The 10,905-nt window shown below is 37.8% G+C and overlaps 1 protein-coding gene across 1 annotated transcript; it reads right to left on the minus strand.

Annotated features, from left to right (window-relative positions):
• Positions 1-234: 234 nt before the first annotated feature.
• LOC121408573 (zinc finger matrin-type protein 5-like) lies at positions 235-10,683 on the minus strand. Its single transcript, XM_041600085.1, has 4 exons — positions 10,506-10,683; positions 6,126-6,188; positions 5,495-5,566; positions 235-4,714 (listed from the first exon to the last, which is right to left on the minus strand). The coding sequence occupies exons 1-4, from the start codon at positions 10,630-10,632 to the stop codon at positions 4,443-4,445; spliced, it is 534 nt and encodes a 177-aa protein (XP_041456019.1). The 5' UTR covers positions 10,633-10,683; the 3' UTR covers positions 235-4,442.
• Positions 10,684-10,905: the final 222 nt, after the last annotated feature.

Raw genomic sequence — 10,905 nt, forward strand, 5'->3', positions numbered from 1 at the left:
TGGGTCTATGTACCAAAATGAAATCAACAAAGTGTTGAAAGGATACACCGAATAGACTGTTAAGCAGAAATAATAGATTGTAGACTAAAGGAACTAGAGAAGACCATCTGAGAATTGAGACAGGGGTTGGGATTTAACCCTAAAAAGAATGGGGGGTGGGCTGAATCAGCCCCCCCCCCCTCTACATTTTCGTGATAAATCCACCGCGTGAAATTTTTTGACCACGTCGCCCCACTGAGTTTTTACATTCAAGTCTCGCACAACTTTTGAGACCAAATTTGCGATTCCGAAATAATGAAGAAAGAATATGCATCATTCCTATCTCATGTTAGTAGGGTCCGTCAGCAGTTCCGAGGCACTGGCTGAACTGAAGAGATCACTCCTAGTAAATCAGGCCATAGTTCTTTTATCCCTGATAAGAATCTACTAGAAAGTAGTGTTTCAATCTTGGAAGACTGTTCAAGCTATATCCGTACCTGGAAGCTTCATCATAAGCTCATGCTTAATGAAAAGAAAACTGAATTTCTCATTGTCGGAACATCCACACAAGATGCGAAACTGGATATTAATCACATAAGAATTGGAGAATCTGGAGTAAAACCAATTAGTACAGTAAGAAACCTTGGTGTTTGGCTAGATACTCAGTTGAATATACAGACACAGATATCCAGTATGTGCAAATCTGCCTTTTACACACACTATAATCTTCACCACATCCGTAAATAATAGAGAGCCTTGTTAATGCCTTGATTAGTAGTAAACTTGATTGTTGTAATAAAGTATTGTTTGGTTTACCATGTGCACAGATTTCAAAATTGCAGCGTGTTCAAAATTCCTGTGCTCGACTTGTGGCTAACATGCCAAAGTTTTCACATATCACACCTATCCTGAAAGAATTGCATTGGTTACCTGTTAATTATGGTATAACATTCAAGATACTTTAACTGGTGTTTAAAGCATCGAATGGCCAAGCCAGTAGTTATCTTTCAGAATTGCTTTCCTTCTTTCAAAGCATTACTGAAGACATATCTGATTAAGGAAGCTTATAAGTAGATCATCATTTTTAGTAAGTATAAGCAGTAGGAGTAACCAAAGCACTGTAGAGTATAATCATATAGTAGATGCGCTATACAAATTTATCATATTATTATCATTCTTAAACCATTTTGTTCAAATAAATTGTGGCTGTTGCAGACAGTATTAGTCTCTCATAATCAACATAATTAAATTCATACTTTGAATGATCATTTAGACCATTTCTCTTTTTTTCTTTGTCTCTCTTAAACTCAGATCTGCACACTTGCCGACTCTGGTTTCTGCTCACTACTTCATTCTGGGAGATTCCATCATGTACTGTAACTGTGATTTGGACAAAGCTATTTTTTTCTTCATTCACTCTTTGCTTTCCTGGAGCTACTGTTTGCAAATTTTGGACTGATAATGATACAACAGAAAATTTATCTTTATCAATATTGGAAACAACAAATTAGAGCAGAGTTTTGGGTGGGACTAAGAACACTGATTTGGACAGAAATACAGTGTGCAGTGAGTCGTGAGTCGGCCACCACAGCAGGACTCCAGTGCAGCATCACCAGCGAGGTAATATCCATAAATGTTCCTAGATAATGCGTGTTGTTGTAATGACTGTCCCCACGACTTGTAAAAATATGAAGTAGTATAGAAGTACACAACTCTTTGAATTGAGAAATTCCTAAATAATGGGATTTTACCAATGCCAATGGATGGTAGTTATTGGCATTAAAGTTTAAAGATGTTTTTACCGTTCACAAATCAACCACTGCAGGAAAGTATGTAAACCTATCGCAATTTCCAGTTTAATGTGGAGAAATTAGTTTAAATCTTGAGTTCAAACTTCTATGACAATGTTGTTTACGAATTGGTTTACTTATTTTTAATATCCATTAATTTTGTTCAATTATCTTTTGTTTTTATTACAGATGCCTGTCAACTATGTCCGAAAATCTAATCATGTTTCGTGGTCGGCCCATTCATTTCCAGATGGCCATCAATGCATACAATTCTGGATAGCTAGGCTTTCTGGCTGCAGCAAAAACTTACAATATCCCAAGGTCTACTCTTCAAAGAAAAGTGAAGTGCAATGAAGACCATACTACTCCCCTTGGTAGAAAACCAACATTATCCGGTGAGAGTAAAAATCAGTTGGCTGAATTGGTCTTGACTATGGAGGCGCGTGGATTTGGACTTACCCGATATGATGTACAATCATTAGCATATGAGTATGCAGAGAAGAACAACCTGTCACACAATTTCAACCATACCACCAAACTTGCAGGACCCTACTGGCTAGTTGGTTTTCTCACGCGTCACCCTGATATTGTGCCGCGTAAAGCTGAGGGACTTTCCAAGTCAAGAGCAAGTGGAATGAACAGAACTGCAGTTTCTCAGTACTTTGATAAACTTGGTGTTGTTCTTCATCGTGACATAATCAACTCTAATTTGATGACATCATTGTTTTACGTATATTGCTGTTTTGTGTAAAAAAACAAAACAAGGGAAATTACCCTATTAATTCAATTAATTTTTTTGTTGATGTGAACTTGACCTTTTGGCATGTTGCTATAGGAGAGCTACCAGCATCATCTTATGCAACTTGTGCGGCAAAATTTGCAACATACATGTATGCAATTTTCAAAATAACTCGACATTTTGTGAATACAAAAACTTCTCTGAATCTTGATGAGTGTGTACTGATACCCGGAGGGCGAAGGAGGAGGGGTATGTAATACTGTTATTACAAGGTGGATGAATTATTCAGCAAATAGCTGACATCACAGAACCCTGTGTTAATTTACTCTGGAGGAGAAGTGATGGAAGGTCAATTTCCAATGTATTGGCTGAGGGAAAAGGTGTCCAACTTGGAGGAACTTTAGTAGCACTTCACTGGGTTCAATGTTTGAATGTAAGCATGTAAACGTACATTGTGTGTAATATGGGTTGTGTGTAAAAGTGCTTGTATGAATAAGTTTGTGTATGCAGATTGGGGGAGGGATTTAAAAAATAGAACAAAAAATAGTTGCCTACCTACCCTATAACTCCAAAACAACCATTTTCGGGGGGGGGGGAGGGGTGTGCTAATCACCAAAAGAATCTCTGTGTTCTTCAATGTGGTACATGCTAGTAAACAATTAAATAGGCCTATACCATAATTATCAGAATGTTGGTATATGAACACTTCAAAATTGTACAGTGAGGAATTTGCAGGGGTAAGTTTCATGACAATCCATTACTTTCATCACATAAGGGTGGTGTATCTTTGTACTGATAACCCTCTTGGTTAAATTAAAGGTACAGTATGTACCAATCAGTTGTGGCAGATACTGATCACAAGGTAATAGTCCTGAATATTGAGCTCTTATGATAAGAACTTTGGTGATATTACATTGCAGAGGCATTCATCAGGATCCCAAAGCACAGAGCTATTAACAAATTGATCATAGGGCTACTTTTTATTAGTCTGCTGGCACAGACCTTTGATTTTTGCAACTCGCATAGTGCATAACGCAGAGTCTGAATTAGTGAGACTAGACTCACTATGTAATGTGGCTGGCTCTTATTTGAAGCAAAGTCTTTGGAGTCTAGTCTTCACTCTAGACCTGTTATTGGTTGAAATGGCAAATATGAGTCTGCGCTTGCAGACTAGCCTATCATGGTTGGAGGCATCATATTATTATGCAAAATCAGTCATACAATTTAATAAAACTGTATGATTAATTGTTAAAACTTTTAAAGAGCCCCGTGCCACTCCCATACAGAATTGGACTTGTGTCACATAACTATAACAATTCTTTTCTTTCTATAACAAATCTTGTTCCAATAATGGCAAGCTGTTTTTGATAACAAATATATCTGTTTCATAAAAACAATATCAGCTTGTATTAATCAATTTAAAGAATGTGAACGAGCCTAATTCATGGCACGCTCTGAAATATGTAACATTTTGCAATATCTTTGTTTTGCACTAAGCAACTGCTCCTGAAGAACATGTGAGTTGACACTTAGTCTCCATTTTCATTCACTAATACTTTGCATGGCATTAACAAATTTGGTTTTCTCATTTTTTTAAAACTTTTGATTTTGTTTTTAAACTGTGGAAATTACTCGCTGAATAACCAGCCGGAGACCACAATAGGTAGGGCACTATTATGACCTCTTTAACGTGCACAAAAGCCAACAGAGTAGTCAGACTTTCAGACTCCACTGTCCAACTTCAGGCAAATTTCATAAAAACTGTTAACTTTGACATATTATTTGAAGGCTGAAGTATTCTGAAATATTCAACCCCAAATTTAAATCTAAGGATAATATTTACCTCAAACACTTTCATTCGGAGATAATGTTCAACATTTTGAATCTGCGGAGAGTATGAATAGAAAATACACCTGTAGAATACAGTGAATTGGTCATAAACCCCATTCGGCAGTCTCAGCAAAGCAATCACCGGTGGGAGGGATCATTGAAGGTGGAAGGTCTGGTATATTCTGTAACTCTGGAGGAAGGCTGAACTGCATGTGTTGAAGGGCTGCTGATCCACCTGATGGATCTGCTCCCTCTGATGTTGATGATGCATTGTCTTTCTTTTTCCTTTTATCAAGCCAGTCAGCAAGGTTTGGTTCCGGTCGGTTGGCTGCCTGATCCTCAGCTGCCTTGGCTGCAAGTTTCTTGGCTTCAATTTCTACATCATAACAAGTAACATGGTAACATTCTAAGTAGGTCATCAGACAGCATTCATGTCTGTCAAATATGCAACAGAGCCACATGATGGTGCTCCACAATTACATCTATTAACCAGACTTTATGAAAACTGTCAATAAGAAGTGACTATTATAGAATAAATTCCTACCCATTTTCTTCTATTTGACATTCAAGATTACTTGATTATGTGTGCAAAAAATAAAAGGATATTAAGGCATAGAATATTTTGGTAAATCTAAAGATCATTTATATTCAATGTTTGAATCTATCGTTCATATTCGAAGTTTGAACTTTTTGTAAGATAAATCGAAAATATTTATAAAACCAATGGTGTAAGTTTTAAGAAAGATGCATGTTAAAATCTAATAATTAATTTGTGTAGATTTTGCAAATGTCAATCAGGACATGCATCTCGATAAAAGGCATTGTAGCGCGCCTTCTTCATGTAAACTGTACAGATAGAATCATAATTTATTCAAAAATGACAATGCCATCAAAACAAATTTAAACTGGACTTAAGATTATTTCAAACTCATGCATTGTCAGTGGATAATACCGTTTTGCATGCTCGTAAAGAACAATTTCAACAATCAATCAAGCAGAAGTAATATCTAAAGTTATTTCATTGACTTTTTACACTATTCTAATTAATTGAAATTATAAATATATATTTAAAAACAGTGGAACTTGGGATATTTACAAACAGCTTTTAGAAATAGCCCCCCCCCCTCCCCCCTGTATCTCTTACTCAAACACTTACTTTCCAGTAGCTCTCGTTCCCATTCTGGAGTCAAGTGGGAAAATCTACAATTCCCCTCAAAAGGACAGAAACCTGATGTGAAAAAAAATAAGATACGTTATTATGGTTAAGTCAGAATATTTCCTTTAAGTACACAAAATGCCAAATCCCTGATTACTGACAGTGGTTCTCACTCTTCAGGCAATTTGAAAAATTGCCTTGTGCTCCACAAGGCCTACTGCAAGGGAAAATGCAAATACAACCTTTCCTTGGCATGAAAAATATAACCGTTTTCTTATTCCCCAATAACGTCAGTTTCAGTGTTGAAAACAATGAAGACAGAATGAACACATATTCTTTAAGGGGTACATGTAACTGGGCAATTCCATAAAAAGTGTGTCCAACCCCCTATATGTAGGACCTTCATGAAATATTTTTTTGTCTGATTTTTTGTTCTTTCGGCAGTCTGTAATATTCTCTATTTGACCATGACTTGGTCAGTTTATGAAGTGCAGTAAGACTTGAGAAAAATGGGGGTCGGACTTACAAAAAGGTTGACCATTTTATGGCATTGCCCAGCTGCATATTTTTTACTGCATTAGGGGGTGGCGATCATTCAGATCTTTATTTTCAAATAACCAAACTTTCTTACCTGATTGCTTTATCTTCACACATGGAAATTTGGCTCTTTCTTCTGACAAAATCTCTTCCGGTTCTGAAATTAATAAATAGATAAATAATTATTACAATAACAATAACAATAATAATTGGCATTTATATAGCTCTTTATCAATCTACGACTGTTCAAAGCGCTTCACAATTATTATTACCCGATCACTGGATTCCTAGCATTTTAAGCAGCCTGCTGGACGCCCACTTGCTAAATTAACCAACCACAATGATGGTTGTTTCCTACCAGTACCCAATTAGCACCTGGGTGAGAGTAGCAAAGTGTGGATTGATGCCTTGCCAAAGGGTGCTAGGCCATGGTGGGATTCGAACACACGACCCTCTGATTCCAAGTCGAGAGTCAGAACCACTGTACCACAGTGCTTACAAAATATTCTATTACACACTAATACTGCACTGACAGATCTTCTTTTAATTTTCTTTTTAAATGTCAAAAAGTATCAGGCATGACATTAGTGTCAACGTGGAATTTAAGTTGTATTTACTACAATTCTTGTGTATGACCTCATAAATACATAATTTGCCGTACTGGCATCAATACTACATGTACAATTGAGGTAGGCCTATTATTGGCCTGGATCTAAATGCTATGAAAAAGAAAAATAATACACGAGACTACATTTGTATGCCTTTATTCCTACATGCATTTGGTCATATCTTGGGTTCCCATCCATGGACCGATTGTCACCAAGTTTGGATAGTGGAGGTATTTCTTTTCATCATGCTTTATTGAAATATGGTATCATAATATACTGAATGAAAAAATCACTTTGGTACACTATTGGGTGAGTATCGTGACTTTGTACACACACACACACACACACAAGAAGAGTTTCGAGTGAGAGGTTACCAATTTCACAACAACTCTTGGATAATTTTATTTTTAATGTTAAATGTTACGCTTTCTGAGTACCAACATCACCAATTCACCATGCACCATCACGTATGTGTCATAAGAGTCTTGCATGTAAAGTTGGTCTGAAAATGACCTTTGACCTTATCATGTGACATCCGACTGCAGCATTGATATGCAGGTCCCCCAAGTCCATCTACCATCCACGTTTGGTCGAAAAGTGACTTACGGTTGTGGAGTTAGGTGACATAAGAGTCTAGCATATAAACTTTGAATTTGACCTAAAAATGACCTTTGACCTTACCATGTGACCTCCTACTGCAGCATAATATGCAGGTCCCCATGTCCACTCCATTTACCATCCAAGTTCGGTTTAAATAATTAAAAGTGACTTATGGTTGCGGAGTTATGTCATATTGAGAGTCTTGCATGTAACGTTGACCTGAAAATGACCTTTGTCGACCTTACCATGTGACCTCCTACTGCAGCATAACATGCAGGTCCCCCATGTCCACTCCATTTACCATCCATGTTCGGTTTAAATAATTAAAAGTGACTTATGGTTGCGGAGTTATTATAGGTCATAAGGTTTGTGACGGACGGACGACATTCTTAAAGTTTTGGATCCCGCTGATGAAATGGGAGACACTCTCAGAATATTGGCCATGCTTGTTTTTTTAGAGCGAGTATTTGTTGGCTGAGGAGTATGGAGTGAGGGTTCGGGAAGGTGTTGTCAGGTCCGAGCTGAAGAAAATCCCCAAATGGCACTCGAAAAATCCCCAAATTTTTTAAATCACAATAATTCATGAAAAAGTGAGGATATTTATCATGGTTATTGCCCCAAATTAGTTGATATGTGTTCATTTGTTCATACAATACAAAGGGCAAAGCAGATTTTTTCTTTTTTTTTTTAGGTTTCAATTCAAAGTAGATTGGCAACCCCACCATTTACCGTGTATTTTCAACCAATGAAGTTCAATATAATGAATTCATCGGTTGAATTGCGGATGATCTACATATTTTAGCATAAGAGAGTGGTATAGCATCATATTACTGAAAAATAACTAATCTTGGTGCTTTTCATTAAAACCTTCAAAAATCCCCTAAGCTAAACTGCATGAAAAATCCCCAAATTTCTTTTGATCCCCAAATAAATTTTTTCATTCCCAAAGGCTTCTCAAAATCCCCAAATTTTGAAAATTTGGGGATGGAGATCCCCAAATGGCAACACCTTAGGTGTGGTGGAGGGTAAGCTTTTTCGATATACCGGTATTAGTAATACCGTTCGGTATGAAAGTCATACCGGTATGGATACCGCCGTTGAAATTTCAATACCGAAATACCGTCATACCAAAAGTTGAAAATATCATACCGGTATTTTCTTCTGTATTGTCGTTTATGGGTACTTTTACAGTAAAATTAAGCCAAAACAATAAGTTCTTTGGCTCTCTCAACGTATTTAATGAAATCAGAATCCAATAATCTAACCTCGAAATGAATACATCGCCCCTTAACTACTGTCTGAGCTCCGTTAGCCGCTGCATAAGGCCTCGGCCCCACCGCTACTGATACTGGGGTGCATGTCGGCTCAGCTCCATGCACTCGTGTACACAGCTACAGTAAACAACGAAGTCGACAGAGACGGAGAGCATTTCATGAAGAGTTTTTTTCAGTGGTTTCAACAACAGATTTGCTTTCCGCCAATCACATGCGAGGGTTTCATAGCTTGTATCATCCCTCTACACAAACAAAATCACTGAAAAAACTCTTTTTGAAACACTCCCTAGCCTGCCTTTTGACCACGTGGTGTATTGCGGGCTTCAACAAAGTATCAACCTTGGCTTGGGGCGTTGACAGACAAACCACAGTGATTAACACTTGTTTTTTCTTTATGCAAGTTTTTTTTTCTCGGACTGCTCTTAACTTGTATCAATGGGAATATCCACTGAGTTTTTTTTTTTTTTTTTTTTTTTGGGGGGGGGTGCTGTGCATTGACAGACAAACCACAGGGATTAACACGTTTTTTTTTCTTTATGCAATGTTTTTTTTTCTGGACTGCTCTTGACTTGTTTCAATTATGACAAGTTTACTTTTATACTATAAGCCTGCTACAAAAACCGTCTGACCCCCCCCCCAAAAAAAAAATAAATACATAAAGAAAAAAATAATACATTAATGAATAAATAAATTAAATATGAAAATTAAAAAATGACAGAAAATGTTGATAAAATTAACAGGAAAAAAATGTTACGCCATCCCTCTTTGTTTATTTTGATCTGTGAAGTGATTGTAAATGGAAGAAAGTGGCTGAGAATATTTGTGTGATTTGTGATGGGTGTTGTATCCGTTTTGTGCATGTGCGGTCATGAATAAAATAAAATTAATTATTGGATTGATTGTATGATGGTCTCGTGGCGTGATAAGATGTTGATCAACTAAAATTTGGCATGTGTGAAAGATGAAATTGACAAAAAAAGAGGGGAAGATCGAGATTCGGAGAAGAGGATGTTGATTGTTCGTGGTAAGAGAGGGGTGGTGACGGGGAGAGAATGGGCCGATGGGAAAGAGAGAGTGAAGAATTAAGGGGCTTGGGAGATAAAGAAAAACAAAAGCAAGAAAAAATGAGTGAGAAAGAGGCAGCCAGGGATAAGAAGTTTGGGGGGGGGGGTTACTTTTAGACAACGTGGAGATTCACAAGAGGGGGGTCAACACAATGGACATTTATAAGAAAAGTTATGTACGAGACGTCAAAATTTGAGGTCAACAAACTTTGAACCTTCGACGAACACGTGTTGATGTGAGTGGTAAACAAAAGGGGCGAATCTGAATGTGAATGAGTGGGGTCAGTTCGGTGAAGGGAAAATCACGCAAATATCCTTGACAGTTTTAGCAGGGAATTTAGGTGCTTGGAAGTTAGGGCATGTACACATGTTTAGCAAAGTAAGTAGCAGTGAGTTTGTGCCGTGTAGCATTTGGCAACTTGACTTATTGATTTCGTACCATGTGCTTGCTGAGATAATTTTGCACACATGCACAGGTAATTCACAGCTCTCGTTGGGAGAGAGCATGATCGTATAACTTTTGGTAAAGAAAGAGAAAGTTTTTGTCAATGAGAACGGACCATGCTGAGCATTCCTCAGCTGACCACAAGCATCCCCTCTTTATCCGAGGCCATATCAGGGCTAAACAAACATTGGACACTGTTTGTACAATAAATTGGGAATTTACTCGGTATTAGTCGGTATACCGGTATTGAAGCTATTAGTAATACCGGTATTGAAAATATCAATACCGAAAAAGCTTAGTGGAGGGAGTGAAGTGCCTACAGCTGGTACAGTACACGGACCATGATCATCGCCTGAGCTGAGCTAAGTGCAGTCTCACCGGATCCGAGTCAGATAATCAGCGGGGCAGCGCATCGTGCCCTGCCGGCCGGGTGATCATGAGCTGAGGCGAAGTCCGGTCACTCATGCCATGGCACGTACGTACCTCTAAATTGTGAGTAATGAAGCTTCCGCAGTCTGTCATGAACGACTCCATTAAGATGTTTCTTTCTGTTCTCTGAATTATCAGCGAAACTTTTGTCACAGTAGTCACAATAGTACCTTTTCCCCATTTTTTTTTGTTTCAGAAATGCGGCGGAGCGCGGAGAAAGCTTAATAGTAGGCCTAATGGCCCAAAACCACTATTTCGGCACAATTGGTCAAAAATCATGTCTCCAGCGTTCTTGCTCATCTTTCGGAGAAACAAAGCTTTTTCTGAATGATTTTGTGTTTTAATGTGATGCCAAGGGACATGTAAACAAAAGTTAATTTGATTTCAAAGGCAAAATTTAAGCAATAAAGCGTTGGGGGAGGGTTGAATTTGGGCTACAGGCTAAAAAGTGCAT

This window comes from Lytechinus variegatus, chromosome 2, assembly GCF_018143015.1.
Source record: "Lytechinus variegatus isolate NC3 chromosome 2, Lvar_3.0, whole genome shotgun sequence".
Taxonomy (NCBI): Eukaryota; Metazoa; Echinodermata; class Echinoidea; order Temnopleuroida; family Toxopneustidae; genus Lytechinus; species Lytechinus variegatus.

Coding starts and splice junctions, on each gene's coding strand:
- LOC121408573 (XM_041600085.1), bottom strand. CDS start 10,632: ATGGGGAAAAGGTACTATTGTGACTACTGTGACAAAAGTTTCGCTGAT. Junction 5,567..6,125: donor TGTGAAGATAAAGCAATCAG/GTAAGAAAGTTT, acceptor TTTTCACATCAG/GTTTCTGTCCTTTTGAGGGG. Junction 4,715..5,494: donor GGAACGAGAGCTACTGGAAA/GTAAGTGTTTGA, acceptor GTTATGATGTAG/AAATTGAAGCCAAGAAACTT.